At 48.8% G+C, this 28000-nt stretch overlaps 1 protein-coding gene across 12 annotated transcripts in view; it reads left to right on the top strand.

The window, feature by feature from the left end:
- AMMECR1L (AMMECR1 like) overlaps window positions 1-28000 on the top strand; it is a 1417960-nt gene that overhangs the window by 101059 nt on the left and 1288901 nt on the right. For 11 of the 12 annotated variants that reach the window (XM_085634451.1, XM_085634444.1, XM_085634449.1 and 8 more), the window contains one exon: window positions 2301-2741. In XM_085634451.1, coding sequence (XP_085490577.1) covers window positions 2329-2741 — 413 coding nt within the window. In that variant the 5' untranslated portion in view covers window positions 2301-2328. Of the gene's footprint in view, window positions 1-2300; window positions 3274-28000 lie in introns of those variants that run through there. The other variant, XR_014970645.1, reaches the window with a different exon arrangement.

Genomic DNA, 28000 nt, shown 5'->3' with positions numbered 1-28000 from the left:
AGGCATCTAATTCTTCCCCGGAGACTTCTGTGGGAACCATAGATGACCATCTTTGCTCACTCAACATCATATTGGAAGTACTGGAGGGATTGCCACCTGCGGATGCAATGTTCAGCAATGTTGAGTCTTCAGCACATGATACATAAACCATCTAGCCTTTCCTGTGCTGGGAACGATTCAACAATTTATTTATTTTGTTAAAACCTTTTTCTAAGTTGAAGGTCGAAATTGACTTTGTTTATTTTTTCCTTTCTTCTGTGCTCTAACTGTGCATAATGGCTTTCAAGGTGCTCAGTGTAAACTAACCGCATGGTTTAGTGGACATTTTTGAACGCTTTTAGGAAAAATTTACTTTTTCGATTTTGAACTTGTGTTTCTTTTTGTCATTTTTAATATTTTAATTATAATTGATTTTTTATGCTTTTTATAAAGTCCTTAGCTTTATTATTTACCTAACTAACCCGGTTGACCTTTTGATGAGGAGTGTCCTGTTCGTTAGGCTGGTCCTGTCATGCATATCCCGTTTTACATACATTTTCCCATTCATACGACAATAACCGTTCTAAAGGGTGACCTTTTGCCTAGTAATTAGCTCGGTCTCTTCGTGAAGAGGCTCTTGGTATATTATCAAAATAACACTGTATCTGACATACATAAACATGTCCCCAGGCACTGTGTATTCACTCTGTATAAGGATCACCCCTTTTTTCACCCTTCGCCAACAGGCCTGCTGCACATGATCACATTGTTTTGATAAACATTTGGTTGTTTTCAAAACATATGTATTCTAGAAGATACCCTAGAGTGACCACTCTAGAATATAAGACCCTTATTCCTCCTCTGCCCCCGCAAATTAGAGAATTCCTTCCAAGCTCACACAGGGTCCTGCATGCTGAATCTTTTGACTGGGGGTGAGTGCTTGCAATGTTCAACACTCCGTGCATCATCCCCTTTGGTTTTGCTTTGTTCGCCCTAAGTTGGCCGGGTATGCCCAGACGTGGGTCCCTTGCTCACTTTGCCACTGGATTCAAGATAGCCTGGCTGATGAGGGTTATGAACCCGAAACCGGTCCCAGGATGCTTGTTTCCGGTTCAGGGAAGACATGGCTTGGCAGTTCAGCCTGGACTGTACCCATGAGGCACAGGGCCAGACTGATTTGCATATGGCCATGTCTGAACTGAGGCGGCAGAGTGGGCTAAAGAACAGTGATGGATTAAACCCAGATCAGTTGACTGGGGGTGAGTGCTTGCAATGTTCAACACTCTGTCCATCCTCCCCTTTGGTTTTGCTTTCTTCGACTTGCAGCGGTCTGACATCCCTTGCGTGGTGTCATCCTTGGAGCACAGACGGGGTCCTTTGTTCTCTACCATCAGGTGAGGGGGTTAGGACTTCCCTAGGGGATTCTTGGCTATAGAACTACATACATTACATGCTACACCTACATATCCAGGCTAGGTACATTTAGGCAAATTACGTAGGGCATACATTTTAGGAGTGTGCAAGTGCTACTATCTTATCTGAACTGTGGTCACCTTTTTAGCACTATGGTAGAAATGTATCTACTGTTTACTATATTGGTACTTGCTATTTGTTTCGTATGCTTCTGTCTCCTGATTGTTGCAGCAAATATGTTTTACACAAGACTGATGCTGGACCAATAAATACTTATTGAAAAACGTCCTAATCGCCATTCTGTCTTTTCTGAGAATAAGCAAGCACGAGTGACTGAGTGAAAAGTACTGTACTGTTTTCCACGATCCCTGAGGTATCGGGGTTATCCTGTTCAGTGGTTGCCAGAAACAGCCTAAAGCACAGTAAGATACAGGGTGGTGGTAGTGGCACTGTAGAGCTAGCTAGTCTAACTGGTGACACATCCTGTGGGGTTGTCCAGAGTCTGTCTGTACACCAAACCGTCAGTTTAGGTCAGTCATAACGTGCAGGTCCTGGGGATTCCTAGGAACTACACAACAGTACACTGTATGAGGGACATTCCTGTCCCAATACTAGTCCAACATTATGACTGAGATGTACAGGGTATTGTGACCACCATGTGATGTCTATACCAAACCCTCCTGTTCAGTTATTTAGAGAGACCTCTAGACAAAGCAGTCCTTCAGCAAACTATCAAAATATCTGGGAGGTGGGAGAGTTAAAGCGGGCCTGTGGCTATCTGTATGTAGATTGAGACTTATGGTTTAAGCATTCCTGTGGTAACATGTCTAGCTAGTGAGAGAAAAAGGTATTTAGGTTGATGTGGTAGTAATATTACTTGAATAACTCATTTGCCTCTTCTTTTCCAGACCCCCACAGCTCAGCTGGCACCTCAGGATGGGAAAGAGGCGTTGTGTTCCTCCATTGGAGCCCAAGCTGCAGGCAGGCTGCTGTGGAGTGAAAAAGCCCAAACTATGTGGAGGTGGAACACACAACCACGGGAATCAGTTCACTGTGTCCACAGGTTCCAGCTCTGGGGACCTGCAGAATCACCAGCACTTAGAAGGCTATAATGGAAGAGAAAATGTGTCCAATCTGCCTCTGAGCACTGCCAAACCAGCCTTCCGAATGAACCCTACCTCTGGGGCACTAAGCCCGCTCGTCTGCCCCAATGGTCCCATCGGCACCAACAGTGCCATCAAGAGTCTGGTGGTGTCGGCTGAGATGTGCTGCTACTGTTTTGATGTATTGTACTGTCACCTTTATGGCTTCCCTCAACCCAGACTCCCGCGGTTCACCAATGATCCTTAGTGAGTAACATAGGACCTTATCTGTATACATATCCGAACTTAATTATTTAAGATCAGATGTATGAATCTGACTATTTAGGGTGGTTTAAGCAACCAGTTTGCACTTTGCAAGATATGTGATGTAACAGTTTGGTGGCAGCCTTGTTTTAGCCTTTTAAAAGATTAACAAATCTAATGGAAATATATAAAAAAAAAAATCCTCTGTGAAATTGCATGATGTTGCAGATAATTTTTGCTGTAGCAAAGTAATGCATTGGACTGAGTAAGAGGCCAGATTTTACCCATTTTAATAAATTAAGGAGGATTCACTTTTACCAAGGGTGATCCGGAGAGAGTTTCAATGTGGAGCACCACAAATGGAAGGTACATGCCGCTACAATGGAAATCTGAATATTAGGACATTATACAATAATGTGGCATTTTATATAAATTCAAATGAGTCTTGCACTCTACTACCATCCAAATATCCTATGCCACCTTTTTACTTGCTTTGCACTCTAATTGTAATACATTACTCCTCTTTAATGGCCCACTGAGAGTTGATGTTCTTGATTCATATGGAAAATGGGTGCAGTTTTGTTTTGTAATATTTGTAGGTCTCATGAACTTAAATATTAGTGTGCATATAGGGCAACATGACCGTATTACTAACCAGTTGCTATAAACATGGACAGCTGGGGCTGAGGTGCCTGGGTCAGGATTAAAGCACAAACAATCATGGCCAAGCTGATCTAGGTTCATTTAGTGCCAGGTCTTGTCTCTCAGTACCTTGGAGGGAGGAGCGTCCCTCGATATATTTACGTAACCCTACGGTTTTATTTCAGTCATGGAGTCTACCATTGGCAGTCCACTTGGTTCCAGTTGCCCCATCTCAAAAATCGTGTATAGAATACAAGAGCTGGAAAATGTCTCTCCCTGTAGCCTTTGCTGATGCAGTGCTCTAAGCACTGTATATAAACCAGGGAGCTCCCCTCCTAAGTAAATGTTTTGAATACATTATAAGTTACTTCAAATTACTACATGCCAAAATTAAGTAAAACAAGGGAAATGTAGCAAATAATGAGTTTTTATCCACAAATTAAAAAGATTGTATTAAAATATATATATATATATATATATATATATATATGCATCAACAAATATAAATCTTCATAAAAAAACTTCTAATACAACTAATTGAAAGCTGAGAAAAACTCTTTAAAATCCGTAATAGTGGGTCATAGAAGCCTGATGGAAAAGGAGTCTCCAGGCTCTGCTTCTGTTGATGGCTTTAGCCTTCTTTGGGACTTCTCTACTTCTCATTGAAAGTTGAGAACGGGCAGCAGCATTTATAGCTGAAGAGATTGATACTTATAAAACGTAAAGATGCAGTACAGCCCTCTAAATGTTAGGACTCTTCATGTATCACAGATAATCAATTAATGTGTTTCAACACAGGGCCCTACTCCCCATCCGTGTGAGGGGGCACTAAGGTCCCTGATCTTGGGGGGAGGGGGAACTCTGCTACCGGTCTCCGACTAGCTGGAGAGCCTGTATTGCTTTGCTAACATACAGAGGCAGTATTGGGGTACACCTTTCACAGTTCTATGGTAGAAACAACATGCAAAAATAAAAAGTTGTAAGCAGAGTTTCCTGCCCATGTGCAACTTATGGGCCCAGAAAATAGGTTTGTCTGCCTCAATGGCACGCCCCAAGTACCCAGTTTGCAAGAGCGACTCCATGAGGTGGACTAGAGGAATCAGTCTTCTGCCCGGTACCCGGTAAGCTGGACTCGAGGTATTTGCTTAAGTGTGCCAGCACTCCTGGGCATAGCTCACCCCTGCAGTGCCTCTGGGACAGCCTGCATGATGCAGCAGGGAGTGCCCCGGAACACAATGCTCTTCAGTGCCGCATAACGTGATTTTAGAACACCCCGGAGCATGGGTCACCTGAAAGCACGATGTCTGGTGCGATCCTTAGTCTACAGACATGAGTAATAGCTGTATTGCCCTACCATTAAACAAGGTGAGTGGAAAGCAGTAGAGAGAAAATAGCCCTCAACAGAAAAAAAAAAAGTCGTGAAAACTGGCGAGGGCAGAGATTTTAGTAGAATTTATACCTAGCAGACAGCAGTAATTATAAACTGACATCGAAACAGGTTCCTGTTATGCACTGTATTCATGTCATTAACATAACAGACAAAAACACTGATCTATTTCTAACAATGCTAGTTAAAACCCTGAAAGTAATGGCATATCAGCGATGGCGCGCCCCTGTTTGCATTTCACATGTGTGTTTTTTGTGTATACATAATTCAATTCAGCAATCAAACCCCAAAAAGCTAGTCTGAGGATAATCCATGCACAACAATCCCCATATTACATCAATGGCAGGTCCAACTAATACAGAAATGTCGCTGTCCATAGAACGAGTCTGGGCATCACATATCCTGAGCAATAAGTCAAGGGCCCCAGACCCTGCCATGTTTTACTGCACAACCCCTCTATTTGTATGCCGGCTTTTCAGCAGCAGCACAGTAGTCCATGCCTCTTCTCTGTATTGCCAACGAGTAGGGCAAAACCTCCTGCCATGAGCAGGTCGTATCCCTTTTAGCAACCAAGAATCCAAGGCCCATCCGTGTCCCTTGACTCGGAGTCCATCCCTCCATTATCCCCTGCAGCACCACCTTGGGATCCAGTCCAGACAAGGTGTTCCAAGTAGTCTTGAAGTTATAAGTTATTTGCCAATACCTTTTGTCTGAGTGAGTAGTCTCAGACCATGTGAAAGAAGGTTTCTTCCTGCAGGACACACTGCATTAATTTGGGGTCTCTAGACCTACCCATCCTCCAGAACCTGCTAAGGCTATAATACACTCTTTGGAACAAGGCGGAGGTTGGAAGGGATAGCCAATACACAGACTGCCATTTTGGCCTCTTGCCATGCAGCATCGTCTATCTTTTCCACATCAGCAGACCAAGTGGCTCTCCGTTTCACAGGGGGGGGGGGGTCTAGAAAATTCAGAATCTATGACCGATGTAACCTGGAAATGCCCTTTAGCTAAAGGGGATTCTTAGAAATGGGGGGTCTCTAGTCGGTAATGGTTTGCACCTTTTGTCCAAATAGGGGCCATTCCTTCTAGTCAGGATAAGGGGATACACTCCTAAAATAATCCCTGCTCACCCCCTTGGTAGCTTGGCACGAGCAGTCAGGCTTATCTCAGAGGCAGTGTGTAAAGCATTTGCATATAACCAACAGTAATACAGCAAAAACACTACAAAAGGACACCACGCCAGTTTTAGAAAAATAACCTATATTTATTTGTGCAAAAAAGACAAACTATAAAAGACCAGCATACAGTAATCAAAAACAGACACTTTGCCAGGATGACATAAAAATGCAGTTCCTTGAAGTCGGTAGCTCTGTCTGGTGCTACCGCGGTGCTGAAAGCAACAGAGTCCCAACAGTTCCAGCCGGCCGCATTGGTGCAGGCTGTCATTGATATCATCAGACTCGTAAACAGTACCTATAGTTCCGGCCGACCGTGTTGGTGCAGGCTGGTTGTGGCAACAATCGCGGTTGCGGGTTGAAGCGTAACGGTGCCCTCCAGTCACAGTGCAGGCAACGCCTTGGTGACTGTCGGCCAGCGGCGTCAGTGAGACCAGGGCTGCGGTGCAGAGTGAAGTGGTGCTGACAGATCATGGTTAAGGTGACCGTCTCAGTTGAGGGGAGCTGTCATCGGTCTGCCCAGATTGTGTTGTTGGAACGGGGTGGTGCGTCGTGTAACTTACGAGTGGTGCCCCCAAACCACGGTGCGGTCACGGCTGTAGTGGTCAGCGACGCCGTCAATGAGACCAGGGCGGAGGAGTGATGCGAGGCGGTGTGGAGTGCGGTGCCCATAGGTCGCGGTGCAAGCAGCGGCTTAGCGGCGGTAACCTCTGTTGTCGTTTGTGAGACCAGGGTTGCGGTGCAAAGTGCGGCGGTGCCTTCAGGACACGGAGTCTGCAGCAGTGTCTGTGACTGTGTGGGCTGCTTTCCCCCTCTGTGGCAACTGAAACCCACAGTTTCAGGGGCAGTATCCAGAGGTGAGTGAAGTCTTTGTTGTCCTTGAAACTTCATAAACAGGAGGCAAGCTCTATTTCAAGTCCTCAGAGGTATTCAGCAACCAGTAAAGAAAGTTCAGTACTGTCTTTTCACTGCCCAAGGCAGAAGCAGCAACTGCAGGCCAACTCAACAAAGCAACAACACAGCAAAGGGGCAGTACTCCTAGCAGTTCTTCTTCTTGGCAGGTTCCTTGATCCAAGCGAGTTCTAAAGTCTGATCTAGGCCCCAATATTTATTCAGCATTTCTCTTTGTTCACTTTGGCAGAGTGTGTCTGTGCTTAGTCCAAACCAGTTTGGCCCAGCTTACCAGCAGGAAGTTGGAGACCGCATTGTCCAAGGCAGACCAGACCCATTCAGGTTCAAGGACATCTCCTCCCACTACTCTAAATGCAGCGCAGGTCTATTCACCCCAGCCCTGACTCATCCCGGTCAGGCAGGACACCCCCCCCCCGTGGCTTTCTGAAGAGAATGCATATCCACAGCCCCTTTCACTCCAAAGCCAGACTGTCAATCCACAACCCAGCAGAGGCAGACCGGATGACTAAGCAAGAAAATACCTACTTTCTAAAAGTGGTATTTTCAAACACTGAACATAAAAATCATCTTTACTAAACCCTATTTTTCTATCTTGTCCCAATAAGAAGATATACTCGTATGTCCTATGGGACAGAAAGCCTTTCAACAGTGAAAAACAAATTACATGGTAGTTCACTATCGGGACATGTCACACACCAGGACATGTCCTAACTTTCACATACACTGCACCCTGCCCACAGGGGTACCTTGGGCCTACCTTGGGGGTGACTACCATGTACTAAATGGAAAGGTTAGGGCTTGGCAAGTGTGTGCACTTGCCAAGTCAACATGGCAGTAAACACAACGTGCAGATCCTGCAGTGGAAGGTCTGAGAACCCTTTCAAAGGCTGCTCGTGTGGGTGGCATAATCCGTGCTGCAGGTCCACTTGCAGCATTTGATTTACAGGCCCTGGTGCACTCAGTGCACTTTCATAGGGACTTAACAGTAAACCAAATATGCCAAACATGGAAACGCCAATCCATAGTCCAATTTACAATAGGAGCACTTGCACTTTAACACTGAACAGCAGTGAGAGAGTGCCCAGAGACACTAAACCAGCAAAAACAGTCAAAACCGGGAGGGTAGAAAGCAAAACAAAAAAAAAAAAGGGGGAAACACGCCAAAAGATGCCAGTTCTAACGGCGCTTCACCACCAGTTTGGCTACAAGAGCACCGAATTCTGGGATCTTTCCCAAAGCCCTGGCGTGCATCGCTAGGGCACGACAAAGCTGAGGATATCTATAAATTTGGAATTTTTGTATCTGGTATTCGTAGCTACGTTGCTTGTAGGATTTCATGTGGTCTGAGGTCCAGACATCCCCAAGATATCAGATGCCTATAAGAATCCAAGCTCGAAATCCTGCCAGACGGAAGAGGTGCCTCAACCAGCTGTCCACCGACCGCAGACTCTGGCCCCTGAGCTTGTGGAGACAGTTGGTGACTTGAGGAAGTCCGTCCCCCCCCCCCCCCACCACCACCCACCCTAGGCAGAACCCCAGGACTCAACAGCGACTCATTCTCCAGCCTAAATGTTGAGTCGGGAAGGTCTTCAAACAACCGATCCCCTATTGTGGTGAGCTGAGCAGCCCTGTAATATGATCTTAGATCAGGCACTCCCAGACCACCCTCATAAACGGACTGGGTACATTTATTTGTAGGACATACAATATTTGTGGGCAGGAAAGCCCCCTTGTGTGAGTGTAGATTGTATCTCAGTGGAGAAGGTGGGGGGGGGAGAGGGAAATGGAAAGTTCTTTAGTACATATAAATATCTAGGGAGGGTGACCCTCTTATAGAGCAATGCCCTACCCATGACAGAGCAGCAGCTTAGTGCACAATTCCAGATCTATACAGGTGTGCCGAGTAAAAGGAGCAATATTTAGTTCCCATGCCTCTCGCTGATCACAAGCAGTATAGCGTCCAATGTCTTTAAAGTGGGAAGTGTCCACCCGAAGATGAGGGAGTGAGATTAGCTGTAGAGGAAGACCAGCTATAGGGACATACGTGGACTTGGAACAGTTGACCACCAACCCGGAGGCTTTCCCATAGATACTCAGCATCTCAACTAGTCACGAAACAGAGGACTGCAGGCACTGAAGTAAGACCAGCAAATTGCTGGTGTACAAGGCTATCCTGTCCTCCTGCCCAGTGGGCCAACAAAACCCTGTCATTTGGGCGTCCTAGCAGATCTATTCCACAAGGGGCTCCACTGCCTGGGCGAAAAGAAACAGCACAAGTTGCATCTCTGCCGACTAACCATCGTCACTGGAAACACCATGCCATTAATTCTAACCTGGGCCTCTGGACCGTCATATAAAGCCCTAATGTAAATGAGAAAGTAAGGGCCTATGTTCATCCTCTCTAAGACTTGTAGTAAAACAATCCAGTGTACCATGTGGAATGCTTTCTCCTAATCAATAGAGATCAGCGCCACAGGACCCTGCAACTCAGAGGCTCTGGCTAGGGCAACTTGGACCTGATGCAATGAGTGCCTAGTGCCCCTCACCGGCATGTATCTGTTTCAATCTTTATTAATCAAAGTTGGAATCGCCTTATTCAATCTAGAAGACATTATTTTAGACACAATCTTTACCTCCACATTAAGTTGCAAGATGTGGTGGCAAGACAAATGAACACTCGTTCTGTGGTTTGTTTTGCTGATTATGGTCAATTATGTCCCTGCTAAGGTCAGCCGACAGTTCCACCTCCTTCTCAATCTCACAAACAACTTTAATGAGTGAAGGGACAAAAGGGAAGAAAAGCATTTGTAGAGTTCAAGTGGTAACCCATTAGGGCCACTGGGTATGACCGCCAGCATCTCCTCAATAGCTACCTGCATCCCATCCAATGTCAGAGGTAGGCCTAGCTCTCTACACTCTGCCTCTGAAAGCTTCCAAATAATGTCTGCTGCTATAGGATTTGTAATTTCCTCTGGCGTAGGGGGCTCGCCCTATATGGCTCTCTGTAGTAATCTGCAAAGGTCTACACTTACCTGTGCTGAAGACGTAACCACTGGGCCTGCTGCTCAGCGGAGTTCTGGAATTATCCTGATACCCTTATCTTGCAGAGATAACCAGTGAAGGAGTTTACTAGCTTTATTACTAAATTAGTACACTCTGTATCTAGACATTGGCTAACTTCGTGGTTTCACGCAGTGTGCTCCTCCGTGTGTGGCAAAGCTGTATAAGCTCCTCACTTCCACTTCAGAGTGCCCAGCCCAGGCATATTGCTCTAGGCTTTGTATTTTGCTTTCAAGCTATATGATCTCTGTTAGACTTGGCATCTTTTGGCGTGTTTCCCCAGACTTTTTGCTTTCTGACCTCCCGTTTTTGACTAGTTTTGCTGGTGTAACTATTCAGCGCATTTTCCTCCCTGCTGTCCAGTGGGAAAGTGCAAGTGCTCCTGTATAAAATGTGTATGGATTGGTATTTCCATGATTAGCCTATTTGATCTATGTGGCAGTCCCTAGTAAAGTGCACTGCGAGTGCCAGGGCCTATAGATCAAATGCTGTTGGTGGGCTGCAGCACTGGATTGTGCCACCCACACGAACAGCCTGTAAAAGTGTAACTCTGGCCTGCCATTGCAGAGCCTGTGCGCAGCCTGGGGCTGCCATGTCGACTTGGCAAGTGCACACACTTGCAAGTCCCTAAACCTTCCCTTTTCAACATGTTAGTCACCCCTAAGGTAGGCCCAAGGTACCCCGGTGGGCAGGGTGCATTGTATGTGAAAGGTAGGACATGCCCTGGTGTGTGTGGAATGTCCTGATAGTGAATTACAGCCTACTTTGTTTTTCAGTATTGCAAGGCTACCTGTTCTGCATAGGCCAGAACGGGCAGTTGGATTATTACATCCTATAATCCTAACTGACCCAGGGAACATTGTAGAAATTCGAGTTTAGTATGCCTGAACTCAGAATGACAAAATACATCTTTTAGTGAAGTTGGTTTTAACATTCTTAGTTTGAAAATACCACATTTAGAAAGTAGGTATTTTCATGCCGAACCCTCCAAGCCTGCCTCTGCTAGGTTGTGTATTCCTTGTCTGGAGTGTGAGTGACGGGCTGGGGGATTCCAGGAGACAGGGTGGGTCAGCACAGGGCTGAATAGCAACATCTACATGTAGATCGGTGGGAGAAGTTGCACCTGAATAGGACAGTGCCTTCCCTCCACAATGCTGGCTCCACCTCCTGTGGTGCGTCTGATGTCCCTGGCCTACTCTCTGAAAGGAAGGAAGGAGACTTGTCAACAAAGTGCTCCAGGACTGACAAGAACTGGTTTGGACCAGGCAAAGGCCCCTCTGCCTCCGGTGGACAAAGAGAAACTGAGGTTAAAAAGGGGGACCCAAACCCCAGAATTTTAGATCTCGCTGGAATCCAGGAACCTGCCAAGACGAAGAGCTGGAAGAGCTGCCAGGAGTACTGCCCCTTTGCTGTGTTGTTGCTTTGTTGGGTTGGCCTGCAGCTGCTGCTTCACGGACTTCATCACCCCACACGCGCTCCCCTCCAAAGATTACATCCTTCTGGGAGACCTCAACTTTCACCTTGAAAAGACCAACGACCACAACACCTCCACCCTCGTGGACAACCTCGCCAACCTCGGACTTAAACAACTAGTCACTTCCCCCACCCACATCGCAGGTCACACACTCGACCCCATCTTCACATCCAGCAATCATATCTCCTTCTGCCACACTACGGATCTCCTCTGGACCGACCACAGCTGCGTTCACTTCATCTACAACAAGCCGAAACCCATCATCCACTCCCAACCTACCCTGCAAAGAAACTGGAACAAAATCACCACGGACCAAATCTCCGCATCGCTCCTTCGAAACTCCCCAGCCCTCTCTTCTAACGCCAACGAAGCCGCCGCCAACCTCACCCTATGGTTATCCAACACCGCCGACACCTTAGCTCCACTGAAAAAACGTCAAAGCAAACCTGGCAGCAAGAAAGCCTCATGGTTCAACGATGATCTCAAGAAGTCCAAGAAACTCTGCCGCTCCCTTGAAAAGGCCTGGAAAAAAGACCCAACCACCAGCACCAAGGACGCCTTCAAAAGCGCCACCCGCACCCACCACCAACTGATCCGAAAAGCCAAGAAAACAGCTTTCAAGGATCGACTTGACAACAACGCCCACAACAGCAAGGAACTTTTCAACATCGTCAAGGAATTTTCCAATCCCTCGGCTAACTCCAACGACATCACCCCCTCTCAAACCCTCTGCGACTCCCTAGCCTCTTTTTTCCACAACAAGATTGCAGACATCCACAACAGCTTTGACAACCAACCCGGAAACCAACCCACCCTACCATCTGCTGACCACCTTCCCCCCGTGAACACCCTTAACGCTTGGAACCCAATCTCCACTGAGGACACCATCCGCCTGATGAATTCCATCCACTCAGGATCCCCCACAGACCCATGCCCTCACCACATCTTCAACAAAGCAGACTCCGTCATAGCACCGCACCTCCGAGACGTCATCAACTGCTCCTTCAACTCCGCTACCTTCCCAGAAGACTGGAAACACGCCGAACTCACTGCCCTTCTGAAAAAACCAACAGCGGACCCCACCGAACTCAAAAATTACCGCCCCATCTCGCTTCTTCCATTCCCGGCCAAAGTCATCGAGAAAGCCGTCAACAACCAGCTCGCCGCTTTCCTCGAAGCCAACAAATCCCTCGACTCCTCACAGTCCGGCTTCCGAGCCAAACACAGCACTGAGACCGCCCTCATCGCAGCAACAGACGACATTCGAACTCTACTGGACAACGGAGACACAGTCGCCCTCATCCTCCTCGACCTCTCTGCAGCATTCGATACAGTCTGCCACAGCACCCTTCTACAACGCCTCAATAACATCGGAATCCAAGGAAAAGCACTTGAATGGATCACCTCGTTCCTCACCGGAAGAACCCAGAGAGTCCGCCTTCCTCCATTCAAGTCCGAGGCCTCTGAAGTCATCTGCGGCGTCCCTCAAGGATCCTCACTCAGTCCCACCCTCTTCAACGTATACATGAGCCCCCTCGCGGCCATCGCACGCCGACACAACCTCAACATCATCTCCTACGCGGACGACACTCAACTAATCCTTTCTCTCACCAATGACCCTAGCACCGCCAAAACTAACCTACACGAAGGAATGAAAGAAGTTGCCGAATGGATGAAACAAAGCCGTCTGAAACTGAACTCAGACAAAACTGAAGTCCTCATCTTAGGTACATCCCCCTCTGCATGGGACGATTCCTGGTGGCCTGAAGCCCTCGGAAAAGCACCCATCCCGACAGACCACGCACGGAACCTAGGCGTCATCCTGGATTCTTCACTCTCAATGAACAGACAAGTCAGCGCCGTATCCTCTTCCTGCTTCAACATTCTTCGCATGCTCAGAAAAACATTTCGCTGGATCCCCCTCGAAACAAGGAAAACAGTTACCCACGCTCTAGTCACGAGCCGACTGGACTACGGAAACACCCTCTACGCGGGTACTACCGCAAAGCTCCAGAAGAAACTCCAACGAATCCAAAACGCATCAGCCAGGCTCATATTAGACATCCCTCGCAACGAACACATCTCTGATCACCTTAAAGACCTCCACTGGCTACCCGTCAATAAGAGGATCACCTTCCGACTGCTTACCCACGCACACAAATCACTCTACGACATCGGACCAGATTGCCTCAACTCTCGACTGTCCTTCTACACCCCCTCCCGCCAACTACGATCTTCCAGCCAAGCCCTCGCCACTATACCTCGCATCAACAAGACCACCATGGGAGGCAGATCCTTTGCATACCTGGCTGCTATAACATGGAACTCACTCCCCGCCTACCTTCGCCTCACCCAGAACCACCTAGCGTTCAGAAAGCAGCTTAAAACGTGGATATTTGACAAATAATCCTCCTCCCCTTCCTAAGCGCCTTGAAACCCTCTGGGTACGTAGTGCGCTATACAAATTTTATGACTTGACTTGACTTGACTGCTTCTGCCTTGGGCAGTGAAAGGACTGGACTGAACTTTCTCTACTTGTGCTGAGTATCTCCAAGGGCCTGAACTGAGCTGGCCTCCTGTTAAGAAGTCTCCGGGACTGCAAAGACTTCACCAGCCTCTGGGTACCGCTCCTGGGACCGCCGTTTCAGTTGCCACAGAGAAGAGGGAACCGCGACCGACTCCGTCGCTGGCCTTGTGTCCTGAAGGCACTGCAAGCTGCACCGACTTGCTCTGCACAGTAAGCCTTGGTCTCACTGACTCCGTCACCGAGTCGCTGCCTGCACCGCAACCTGCATCGCCTCGCGTCACTTCGCTGGCCTGGGCTCACCGACACGATCGCTGCTGGCTTGACACCCGTGACCAACCCGTCACGCACTGCTGTCTGACTTGGCCAGTGTCACTTCCTGCCAACTGGCTCTGTTGCTCACATCACAACTTGCCAGCACCACATCGAGCACCGCCTCGCCTTGCACCGCCTGCCTTGGTCTCACTGACGCCGTCTGGACGATCGTCACCGAGCCGCTGCTTGCACCGCATCGAGAGGCACCGCACCGTGCACCGCTTCCACTTTGCATCGCAACCGCGACGGACGCCAAGACCGACTCGCACTGCTGTGTGGGTCACACTAAGAAAGGTACTGTGAACGAATGTCCCGCTGTTGCTGGCCCGTACTGACGCGGTCAGCAGGAACTGCGAGACTCTTGTTTTCAGCATCGCGGTAGGCTCGGACCGAGCTACCGACTCGTACGAACTGTGTTTTTCAACGTATTTTGTAACTTAAAGACATTTTGAGAAGTAACTAGTTCTGAAGTATTGTATCGTGGATACTGATCGTATTTGGTCTTGTTTATTTAACATATTGGATATTTTTCTAAAACTGATGTGTCCGTTTGTAGTGCTTACATTGTATTACTGTTAGTTTTGTGCAAATGCTTTACACACTGCCTCTTAGATAAGCCTGACTGCTCGTGCCAAGCTACCAAGGGGGTGCGCAGGGGTTATTTTAGGAGTGTAACTCCCTTGTCCTGACTAGAGGGGTGGTTTCTGCCTGGCTTGGGTGCAAACCTTAGCCAACCAGAAATACAATTTCTAACACTGGTTGTCAGCGGTGGGGATAGGACTTGTGTTTGCACTTGACTTACAGTGATTGGTGTGCACAACTACTATATCGCAGACCATTACGTACCACGTACAGGTTCTTTTTCTTTTTGGCCTATTTTTGACCTTGCCTGTTTAAACTTGCGTCAACATGCCTGAATCAATTGCGTCATCACTTGCATCAATGGATCTTGCTTTTGAGGACGATCGATTGGAAGCCTACACTGTGAGGGAGTTGATCGGTTTGCAAGAACCTGAAAGTCACGTGTCAGAGGCCTCACCAGGAAGGAGGAGCTACAAAAGGCGCTGAGGGCCTGGGTAGCAGCCAGAGATGCCAGTGGGCAATGTGGTGATCTCACTGGAGAAGCGGAGGAGCCTGTTCCTAGGGTGGATGTGCTTTTGGGAGGGGGGAACCCTCCAGGCAAGGCAGTAGTGGCTTGTCCCCAGAGGAGTTGGAGGACAGGCGGGAAGCCAGGAAGTTTTGAGCTGGAGAAACTCAGAATAGAAAGTGAGAGGGAGGACAGGAGAATAGCCATGGAGGAAAGGAAGATGATACTAGATCATGAGAGAATGATTAAGGAGCTGTAGCTAAAAAGTAGAACCGGCTCTGATGGTGGCAGCAATTCTTCAGCGCACACAGACCGGATTGTACACATCCCCAAAAATGTAGGTAAAGAGTACAAGAAGGGTGATGACATTCAAAGGTGGTTTCAAGGGTACGAGTCGTCAATTCATATGAATGGGGTCCCTGAGAGGAACTGGGGAGCAGGGTTGTGGCCTCTCTTTCCAGAGGAAGCTAGGGATACCCTGATAGCTTTGGGTAAGGGCCAGGACCTCACCTATGCTGACATGAAAGACGCTCTCCTCACTAGCTATGGGCTCACACCTGAGAAGTACAGGGATCAGTTTAGGTCCAGTAAAAAGTCTGAGGCCAACACTTGGTTGGAATGTGTGGATATGTTCTGTAGGTCGCTGAATGGTTGGGTGAAGGGCAGTAATGTAACGGATTTCAGGGGCTCTACAATTTGATTGCATGGGAGCACTTGTCTAGTCTATGTTTTGCAGATCTGCGCCAGCACCTAGTTAACAGTAAGCTAACTGACCCCAGGAAGCTTGCTATGGAGGCGGACCGCTGGGTGAGTACCAGGGTCCACAAGAAGGCGTTCCCCGTCCCGTCCCTTCCCTTTCCTTTAATATAGGAGAAAGCATACTCCTGATGCACTGCCATGAATGCCTCCCATAATGTATCTGGGGATCAGACTTACTGGGTATTTAATTCAAAATATTCAACAGTGGGTTCTCTAAGGGAGTTGACGACTACCTCGTCTTTCAACCACCAGACATTGAGGCACCATGTACTTCTGCTGGCCTGGTTTGGATGGAAAAGCTGTATCTCCACCAGCGCATGAAGAGCCCTTTTGGAAGGGTAATGGGCTTGAGCGTGGCGGTAAAGCGTGCTTCTGGTTTAAAGATATCTAAACAAGAGGGACATTTGTGTGGTGCCCAGGAATAAGTGTATTGCCTTTCGTTAGTGTGCCAAACTCACGGTGTATCCTCCATTCTTAAGGAGGGCACCCATTTAGCTAGTCTCCATGGTCTAGAGTGCTGAGCAGGGGAATCTACATCCCACTCTACACAGCACACCACACTGAAATCGCCACCTATAACCAACATGCCAGTTGGGACACCCAGGGTATCTCAGTGACCACGGTCAACACGGCATTCATGAGGGAAGGAGGCGCATATATACTAGAGTGTCCACTGTGTGCCTGCCATGATTCCTTCAAATACCACACCACGACCCTGCTCATCCAAGTGTACCTTAGGTACCACAAGGGAAAGGTTTTGTGCAAAAGGATAGCTGGGCCTTGAGACCCTATTTCAAATCCTGTGTTGTATATACGCGGGTGTAGTCGTAACGGCCCAGGAACCCATATCCAGTCCCCCAGTAAATGTGTTTCTTGTAAAAGCAGATTATCGGGGAGTTGCGCTTAGGGTATGACCTTGCAGCCCGCTTGATTTTGTCCAAAATCCCATTAATGTTCCAGAACAGGGGTATATAGTAACGTAGCATAATGGCCATAGCCAATGAAATGAGCAATAATTGGTACAATATTTCAGTGTTAGAACCCTCATATTTGCTGGCCACTGCAAACCCCTTCAACTGAACAACTCACCAAACCATCCCTTTTCACACTTACCACCAAGAAGCTTCTGTCTCCCTAAACGTATTCTAACCTAGAACATCCCCAATCAATGCAACACTATAGCTGCAAATAATTCCATTGGTGGAGAGAAGCCACATCTAGTGGTCAGAATATCAAACCTTGAAAGCCTTTAAGAGTCAGCTGGACTGTAAGCCTTCACCAGTGGTCCAGGGGATCCACCACCCGATGTGTCCCTCTGTGTCTGTTGAGATCTGCCCAGACATGCCAGCACCTTCACTCCAGGCGCAAGATGCTTTACGTGACCACCTCCGCCTGGACAATTGGATCCACAACCAATTCCCAGACTCTTTCTGGTCGGTCTTTCATTAAAAGATTATCTTCAGTTTTTCCAGGTACAACAGCATATATTGAACACCCATAGCCCTGAGTTTCTGTTTGACTGTTTCTCATGTTTTCCTTTGCTGCTGCACCATTTGTGTATAGTAGGTGAAGAGAAGGATCTTTTGTGAGTCCAGACGAATCTTACCCAGCCACCTGGCCGTATTCAACACCAAGTCCTGGTCATGTAATTGAGGAAGTGGGATATCAAAGAACAAGAAGCCACTAAAGGAGAATGCCGGAGAGAGGCATGGTGTACTTGCTCAATCAAGCATGAGGAGAGGTGGTCCTCCAGAAGTAAGGTCTGCAAGCATTACTCTAAGAACGTTTCGGGATATTAACCCTCAGCCCCCTTTTGGATTCCAAGGAAGCTGAAGTTGTCAGTCTTAAAGCAGCCCTCAGCGGCCTCCACTCTGGCGGTTTCATTACCCTCTGTTGAAAATCCTTGACCGTGTCCTCAACTGTCGAAATTCGGGTCTCCACCTCTGTCACTAGACCAGCAGTGTTGCAGAGATCTTGGCAGAAAAGCGCCATGCCTCTCACCCCCCCTCCCCACCCTGCCGACAGGCATGTATTATTTCCAGGATAGTTTTGTCTGCGAAGAAGGGTCCTCCCCCTTTCTGACACGTCCTGTCGGTGGCCCCTCATCACCGTAGGAAGCGACATCCTTTATTTGTCCATCTTTTTCTTTCCCTGCTTGGGAAGGCCAGTGTCCTTCGTGTAGGAAGCTGGCTTTGTATATACTATACTAAAGTAAGGTATAATGTGCATGAAGTCCAGTGGATCCCCAAAGGTTTACAGAGGTAAAAGTAGATACCTTTCTCTCTATTTGTGGTAGTGTGGGTGAGCAGTAAAGCTTTATCAAAGGGTAGTATTAAAAAATGTATTGTACACACTCAGGCAAGAAATTATATCACACACTCAAAGACTGAACTCAGAGCAATTGTTTGTAGCAAAAATATTTCTTTGTTGGTATTTATTTATAGAACCAAGCAGAACTTTGTACCGGTAACTATAATTGTACTTTTTAAGACAAATTGTTAAAGAACAAGCTGGATGAATAGTTACTTTTCTTAAGTTTGTAAAAATGCGCAAATACTTTTGATTACTTTTCAGGATTACTTTTTCTACTCTGTGTGAAATGCCTAGATATCACACTGGGACATTTCCTCAGTAAAAGGTAAGTAAGTCAGTTTTTCTCAAAACAGTTTCTTAGATTTTCATACACTCTTCCAACTCCACACTTAGAAATTTTTCCACAGAAAAACAGCCAATACAGTTCTATGGGAGAAAATCAGGTTATCAGTTTAACGGTGAGTAATCTGTCTTGGGAGTTGGGTTTCTGGGGTTAGAACCAGGGTTCCCCCAGGGTCAAGGATGCACTCGCAGAGCACCCTCAGTGGCATTAGGGCAGCTGGGTGCAGAGTGCTGAGGCCAAATGTGATCCAGTGGGGGATTTGGGGCCTTCGGTTGGTGGCTGCTCTCTGGCACACCACTTGGATGTGGGATCGAAGCTCCTATGGATAAGCTCAGAGCAAAGGGGGATCCAAGTTAGCACACAAGGCAGCGGCACAGGGGTGGCTGGGTGAAGAGTGCTGATTTGGCGTTGGGTGCTATGTTGTTTTCAATTGGAGTTGCCGGTTTTGGATTTTGGCTGCTGGCTCAGTCCAGGGAGTCGTCTGGGAGGAAGCAACAGCTGGGCAGGTAAGTTGGATGGCTCTGGGACATAGGTGCACCTCGGGTCCTCTTCTCCAGGGCGCTGGGCGGCTGGATGCAGGGGTGCCTTTTGAGGTCCGATTTCACATTTATGTGCCACTCTTGTTTGGGGTGGGGGGGGGGGTCTCCCTGCAGATGCTGCAGGTGACTTCAGGGAGTCCTGGAGGGGTCAACCCACAGTGGACTCTGACTCTTGATCGCTGGAGGACTTTGCTGGGATCAGAGGGCCACTCCGATACGGGCTGTAGGCGACCGGTGCAGTAGTGGTTCCCGGCGCCTGTTTTCTTAGACTCCGAGCCTGCTGAAGACCTGATTCTTTTGAACAGAGCTGCTGTTCACAGGATATCCGGTCTTTGTTGAAGGCAGTCAGTCCTCCCAGAAGTTCTGGAGGTCGCTAGCTGAAGGACAAGGTGAAATTTGGCGCAGAATCTCTGTAAAGTGCAGATGGGCTGCTAGGGCTGGGGCCAAGTCAGTTCTTCTCTTTAGTCTTCTCTGCTATGCGTCTTCTTTCCTCCTTCTTCTTAGGTTGCGGGAATCAGCCTTCTAGGTTCAGGGCTCCCCCTAAATACCATATTTAGGGGGTGTTTTAGGGGTCTCGAGCTAGTAGCCAATGGGATACTGACCTTAGGGTTACTAAACCCTTGGTGTGCTCTCCCCACGTGGGGGTGTGGGCACAATCCTTCATCCTGATTGGAAAGTGCCTGCCATCTGCAAGATGGCGGGCAATGAAGAGTGGGCTTTACTTCGCCCCCCCACCTGAGGGGTGGGGTTGGCAGAGGTGGACACAACTTCTGTGCTGCTCTAATATTTTCCTGCCGAAAAGGAGTGAGACCGGAAGATGGCCTGCTCAGGATAACAGGAGAGGCTGGGGGTGGGGGGGTCACGTTACAAAGGCAGCAAGGCCTTTGTAGCTCCCCTACCACAGATGGTTCTTCCTGATCTGGGGGAGGAGTGAACACCTCCTCCCAAGAAAGGCTTGGTTTCTGGGCCCAGGGCGAGAAGGCTCCCACCCCAGGCGTCGAGAAATAAGTCTCATGGTGACATGCTAGTGTTTACCAGTCAGGGACCCAAGAGAGGCTGGTTGTTTTTCAGGGGGCATCTGTATGATGCCCTCTGAGTGCATTGTATAATAAATCCCACACTGGCATCAGTGTGGGTTTATTATGCTGAGGAGTTTGCTACCAAACTTCCCAGAATTCAGTAACACTATTATGGTGCTGTGGAGTTCGTAATAACAAACTCCCAGATCATATTCTCTTGTATGGCTTCACTGCACTGACAGTGTCTAAAAATGGACTTGGACACTGTAGGGGTACAGTGCTCAAACAACTATACCCTCACCAGTGGTATAGTGCACCCAGCTAGGGTGTCTTACCCATACCATAGGAAGTCAGATGCAGGCATGGCACACAGGTATGTGTGCCATGTTGACTTCACTTTTCTCTGCATCAAAACATTCAGCCTTCTATGGCAGTGTGTGCATGCTAAGGTACAGGACCTCTAAGGGGGGTACAATACATGCTGCACCCCTTAGAAGCCTTCCCTGATCACAGTGCGCTTGGTACCGATAGTACCTATTATAAGGGACTTACATGTGGCCAGAGAGGTGCCAATTGGGAGTACAAAGGTACAGTTTTGGGAAAGAACGCAGGCCCTGGGAACCTGATTAGCAGGGATTCAGGGCACAGCAAGTCAAAGTGCATCAGAAATCTGGCAGAAAGTGTGTGGGGGGTTACTGTAACAGAAACACACTTTCCTATACTTTGTCCGCCAGACCCCAACAGTGGGCAGCACGAGCTGCCAGCCTCCTTGAGGCAGTAGTCACGGAGGGGAGAAAGAGCTCTGGAAACTGGAGAACTGAGTTTTTTTTTATTTACTCTGCTCCTAATGAAGCTGTTGGTTTCCTCCCCTCTGGATTTGCCCAGAGGCCAGGAATCTTAAGGACTACCACACCGAACCTCTGAGCTCAGTGGATGTTAAATTTCTCTTGTCCACAGCTCATAGGAGCTAGATCATTAAGCTTTTGTACTTGATCCTCCTCCTCAGGGCTTTAAGTGGAATGAAAAAACGGTGGGGGGGTCTCAAAGGGGTGTGGTCAATGTAATTAAGGGCATGGCTTAAAATTCATAAGCTAAAAATCTGTGCTTAGCATAGTGTGCCGCCCAACTTGTATTTTGCTGTTTCTGTCATTGCATCCCGATATATGATACAACAAATAACATCATACCTACAAGTCAGGACTATGGGCTTCGTCAATGGTTGTTAGCTGCATAAGATAAATAAGCAGCAACTATGGCTTGTATACAATATTGAAAAAGCTTCCACTTACAGCCCTGGTAACACCACGACGATGTTGCTGCTCCTGAGTTTCAAAAAGAGAAGTGGCAATTTGCAGTGTGCGTTATTCAATAGGGCCCCCTCACTCGCAACAACGCTCGGATTCTAGTGTTTTAAAAAGCAGACACATGGGAGATGCAAGAAGCAAGGATTTCCCTTCCCCTACAATGCTCACTTGGCATGACGTCATGCTGTAACTTCTCCACAAGTGAGCTGTTTGAGCAGCGCACACTGATGTGCCTGCTGTCACTGCAGTCCGTGAAAACGGACCGCCTGTGTCAGGGCACAAAACAGAGCCCGATAGAGACCCGTTTCGAGGCCCCCTTAAAAAACAAACTGCCAGTGCTCAGACCCGGTGAGACTCGGCCCACTTAAAGCCCTGCTCGTCCTGTTGTAGAATTAAAGTTTACATCACTTGGATGTCAAGCATGCAGGCAGGCATATAGTCCTGATTTACTAGGAAGGAACGGGTCGTTTCAGACAGTCTGTTTATTTCTTTTGGAGCAGTAGACTAAGGGCATAACACTCAAATTGTCTCTCGCAGCCACTGAATCACTTCCACAATTGCTATGGCTGATGCAGCTGTGCACTGTTCTCTCTGGTCAGAGATACACCTCCTGGTTCACTTTCCTTCTTGCTTTGACTCGTGTAGCTGCATAGGTTGCTCTCCAATCTTGATGTTCCTGCACAAGCACAGCCTGTTGTCAGTCAAACAGCTTTATTCGATCTTTTGTAAACCGACCATAAAAGCACATAAGTACATATAGAATTTCAGAACCAATAAATATACATATATACATAGTAAAAATAGGTATTAAACAGACTTGCTGTGATTCAAATAAGACCTTTAAAATCATTTGTAAAAAACAGTTAATGATTAAAATTGTACAATACTACTAAGATGTGAGCCCGCCTTTTTCCTCTTCCTAAAACAGGCACATAAAAATGAAGCGACACAAACATACAAATGGGTCCAATAAGGCCTTCAGAAAATACATGGCGACCTGACATTGCCTAAACTTTTAGTGCCTCAGGATTCAGAGTATACATTTTTTTCCTTTCCTCAGAGTAATTTTTACAGAATAATACAATATGTAAGTCTGACTGCACAGCATGGTTATTACAAGGGCAGGGAGCAAGATCTGCTACTCTGTATTTATTTTGTGGGTATCCCAGGAGTAACTGAATCATATTCGGTCGGAAGTGCAATATAATAAATCTGTGCTGCGCGTTATTTATATGAGCTAACTAATGAAAACCTTCTCCTTATATTGGTGGGACCAGATCATATGCAATGGAGGAATGATGGATAAGTTTTTTTCCATTCTGGCATATTTTAATGTTTGGGAATATAAATCCGTTAACCATTTCTTTGTGACCTCGTTTACAGGAATCGGGGTCCTGAAAAAAGTTTTCCCAGCCATAGAGCTCTCAGTTCAGTTTCGACGTAATTTAGCCACCCCATCCTTTTGTAGTGAACTAGGTTACCACATTCCCTAGTGATAGATTGGGTCAAGTCCACTCTAGTTCCCTGCCATATTGAAAGCCACAAGAGGACTGAGGCCAACCTTATGGTATTACTCAAATAAGGAAGCCCCAATTCAAGATGTAAAATGTAATTTGGGGCTGTTTGGGGTAAAGACACACGATTTTTAAAGAAGGAATCTTCCATTTGCTGTAACGAAGCCACATTAACCATCCCCCAAACACCTGATCCATATGTTACGGCTGACTTTGTTTTTGCTAAATAAATATTTTAAATTATATCTAGTGGGCTTCCTCCCAATTTTTTTTTTTTGCAAATCTCTTAACAGCAGTGAGGCTCCTTTGCATACCCTGGCCTCTTGTTTTCACTAATTTAGACCACAAGTGATCCTTGTCAAAGAGCACTCCAAGATATGAAAAGGAGGCAACCCCCTCAATTTCCTTACCTGCCAGCTGAAAGTGGGGATGTTTCTCACCTCTAGTCACTCCGGCCACAATTATAAATGATTTGGATTCATTGACCTTTAGATCAAGGGAGGCCATGAAGCTGGAATAAGCTTTGATTACATTTTTGTAAGGTCTTGATGTTCCTTCACAAGCACAGCCTGTTGAAAGCGCACACAGGATGAAATCTGACAGCACAAACAAGGATGTGTGGGGAAGCAATTGTTTTTTGTGTAGATTTTGGAGAGGGGGATGCAATCGACCTCCCCGTTCCAAGTAACTTCTTCAATGTGACTTGTCCCTGGTGTCCACCACCGCAGCGCACACCGCTGACCTGTCCAAACCAGAGCCCAAGTGCATGGTCCAGTTGCGGGGAGAGGAGCCTGCCCCCTGTTGTACCCAGTCTCGGCTGGCGGGATGCGCAGCGAGGATCAAAGGCGTGTGGTGCAAGTCCCCAGGCTACAGTGTTGCTCCGGGCCTCCACAGGGCCTCAACTTAGGCCCAACCACAAAAGCTTCAGTGTGCCAAATCCAGCTATTTCAGGATTAGGTCCTCTCCCTGCCAGGCGAATATCAGATCAGTTGTGACTCAGCAGGTGATGGGGGGGGGGGGGGGGGAGGGGGGGGTGTCAGCAGGGAAACAGAAAAAGGCTCACAATGCCTTCTGATGCAGCGCGGCCAGGCCCTCAGTCCCACGTCCCGAGGGCCACTCACCGCTAGGCCTCTGCTGCTGCAGCTTTAAAAGACACACACCAAGCGTGTGTGACCTCCAGACCCTACCCCGTGCAGTAGAGGTGCCTGCCAGACAGTTATCATGGGATCCACTGTGGGATACTGCTGTAGGAGCAGAGGGCCATATATCTACGGGCCTGTAAAAACCCACGCAGCACTGAGAAGACACTCCAAAAGTCTCCTGACAGATCCTGTGGCTTTCAAGGCAGGATTAGGACAGACTTGGGGCACCTGGAGCTCTAGCAAAGACTGCTGCCAGCTTGCTCTCCAAGCTACCTCATTTCACATGTTTACTTCTTCTGTTACCTAAGACTATCTGCAACGTCTGCCTGCATAAATCTGATGTCCTGCCAGCATGCACCAGTCCATATCCTCTTTCCAGGCAGCTAGGACTGGCGGTCCCTAGCCCCCACTGCCTAGTTATATTATCTGAAAGAAAGTTATAGATTCCTTACCTTAGAATTACCCAGGCGTCTGACTGGATCCGGAAAGTTTTTTCGTCAGCAGTACCTCTGCACGTCGGAAGGTGGCGTCGGTCGGCTCTGTGTCTGTCATTGACGTCGTGGTCGCCGGAATTATGTTGCGGAAGCGACTTACACGCCACCCTTGCGTGTTGAAGTCAGTTATTTTTCCGCGCCAGCCAGCGCAGACTCTGAGAGAACGGTACCTCCAGTCACTTTTTGACTGACTTTTTGTGCGACTTTTGTTGAAGTCTTTTTGAGACCGAACAACTCCTGGTGCACATAGGGATACCCGGCTTCAAGTCTTGCGGTTCCTGTACCTTACTGGTGTCTGTGACAGATCCGCAGCGTGTGTGCCTCTTTTGCCTGGAGCGTGACCACGACCCCAAGTCGTGCTCCGACTCAAGAAGAAGTCGAAGAAGCATCGTCGCTCCCAGTCTTCTCCTGGCAGGTTAGCTGATGCTACAAAGAATGCGGGTGGTGCCCTTCCCACGGCTCCGCGTGAAGAGCTTGAAGGGCTGACTCAGAGTTTGCCTCCCTTCCCGGGACCCGGAGCGACCCCTGCCTAGCTTCGTCAATTTTATGAGGCGATGCATGCCATCTTTGGGCAGCCCGAACCCGCTGGCGCGCCTTCGGGTCCTGCAGACTTGGTTGGGGGTCCTAGGCCTTCCCTGCTGGCGGCTCCGGTGCCGCAGGGCCCCCTTGGATCCAGGCCTGTATCCGGATCGGTGCCTGTTGACCTCATTATGCCTCCACCGGCGCCACACCTGCATTCGACACCGGTCGTGCCCCCGGCCAGCGTCGACCACGGCCTCCATCCTGATGTGGACATGGAGCCGAGTGGGTTTTTTGTGCCCCTGTTCACTCCTGTGGTCCCTTTCAGGCCAGATTGGCACCCAGAGGACAAGGAGTAGGACTGGGAGAGGTCAGGTGACTCTGTGACTGACCAGCTGGAGTATGAACCGGACTGGAGCGAGGACCTGGGGGATGCCAGTGGTCTTGATACCTCCCCTGACCTTGGCATGTTGTCTCCTCCTACCGTGGCTATGAAGCAGGGAGCGTCATACGCAGTGGTGTTGCGTAAGGCGTCCAAGGCTCTCGGGCTCCCTACTGTGTTGGTCAGGACTAACCTCCTACCAGAGGTGCTTCACCGCAAGCTAGCTCTTTGGAGCCCCTGCTGCTGTTCAATGAAGCCCTCACCGACATCCTTTTGGGCACCTGGTCCAGGCCTAACAAGGGGGGGCCCTGTGGATAGGATGATTGCCCGATGCCACCGCCCAGCCCACCCCACTTTCCTCTCCCAACACCCCACCCCTGTGTTCGGTGGTCCAAGCCTCTATTACAAAGAGCGCATTCCCTAACGCTCCACCAGATAGGGAATCCAAGAAGAGGTATTACCTTGGGAAGAAGATTTTTTCTTCCGCCAGCTTGTGGCTGCGGTTGGTAAACACTGCATGTCTATTGGGCCGTTATTCCCACTCTATGTGGGACACAGTTGCGCAAGTGCTAACCCAGTGTCCGGAGGAGGCCCGGACAGTGTTCTTCCAGGCTGTTGCCGCTGGGAGGGATGCAGCAAAGTTTTCCATCCGTTGTGGGCTGGATACCGCCAACTCTCTAGGCAGGACGATTTCCACGTCGGTAGCCCTTCGTTGACTGGCTTTTCTGGGGATGTCCAGAACACCCTGATGGACATGCCCTTTGATGGCCGTCGCCTTTTTGGCGACAAAGCAGACCACGCTCTAGAGAGTTTCAAGGACTCACGGGCTACGGCCAAGTCCTTGGGCCTCTCCAGTCGCCCTGCTTTTCGCCCCTTTCATGGCTACGGAAGGGGTGCCCCACTACGTTCCGCCCATAGCCACAGGCCGACGCAAGTTCCCCAACCTTTGCGTGGCCAGGGACGAGGGCCAGTCCACCATCTCCCCCCCCCCCCCCCCCCCTGCAGCAGCCTTCAAACCTTCCTAGTCTGACATTTCAGGCCCATCAATCGCCAATGGGCGGCAGGATCCACCATCACCTCCCCCACTGGCGCACCATCACGTCGGACAGGTTGGTTTTGCCAGTAGTCCGAAGGGGCTACTCCCTCCCCTTCGAGACTACCCCTCCAGCCATGCCACCTCAGTACCATCGTATGTCGGAGGATCATCTGGGCCCTCTCCAACAGGAAGTCACGGCTCTCTTGGCCAAGGGAGCCATTGAGCACAGTCCTGCCCAAGAAGTAGGTTGTGGTTGTTATTCCCACTGCTTTTTGGTGCCCAAGTAGGACAAGGGCCTGCATCCTATCTTGGATCTCAGGAACGTCAACCGCTTCCTCCGGAAGGAGAAGTTCAAGATGTTGACGCTCGCTCAGGTCTTGTCTGCCCTCGACCCTGGAGACTGGTTGGCAGCGTTGGACTTGCAGGACGCTTACTTTCACATCCCCTTCCTGCAGGCCCACCGGCTTTACCTGCGGTTCACGGTAGGCCAGGAGCACTTTCAGTTTACCGTGCTCCCCTTTGGCCTTACCAGCGCCTCTTGGGTGTTCACAAAAGTGATGGCGGTGGTCGCAGCTCATCTGCGCAGATCAGGGGTTCCAGTCTTCCCCCTATCTCGACAACTGGCTGTTGAAGGCGGGCTCGCCCCAGGCTGTCATCTCCCACCTCCAGACTACGGCCGACCTCCTGCATTCTCTGGGGTTCTCCATTAACGTGCTGAAGTGACACCTGATCCCCTCTCAGAAGCTCCTCTTAATCAAAGCTGTTCTGGACACGGTGCCGTTTCGGGTTTATCCTCCCGAACAGCGAGTCTGGGATATTCGGGCTATGATTACGATCTTTCAGCCTCTATCCCAGGTTTTGGTCAGGATGACCCTGAGGCTGCTAGGCCTCATGGCCTCCCGCATCCTGCTGCTCGATCATGCCAAGTGGCATATGTGGGCTCTGCAGTGGGACCTGAAGTTCCAGTGGGCGCAGCATCAGGGAAATCTGTCCGATTGCGTCCTGATCTCGGAAGGCACTGCACGACAATTGCAGTGGTGGCTCACAAACCAGGATTGGGTTAACGGCAGATCCCTCTCCCTTCCCCCAACCAGAACACACAGTGGTGACCGACGCATCCCTGCTGGGATGGTGCGGCCACATGGGAGAGGTGGAGATCAGAGGCCTCTGGTCTCTGGCGGATTCCAAGCTCCACATCAACCTTCTAGAGCTTCGGGCGATTTGTCTTGCAATCAAAGACTTCCTTTACTCTGTCCGGGGAAGAGTAGTGCAGGTGTTCTCGGACAACACCACCGCCATGTGGCACTGCAACAAACAAG

The sequence above is a fragment of the Triturus cristatus genome, chromosome 11 (assembly GCF_964204655.1).
Source record: "Triturus cristatus chromosome 11, aTriCri1.1, whole genome shotgun sequence".
NCBI lineage: Eukaryota > Metazoa > Chordata > Amphibia > Caudata > Salamandridae > Triturus > Triturus cristatus.
This window is presented reverse-complemented; position numbering and strand designations above follow the sequence as displayed.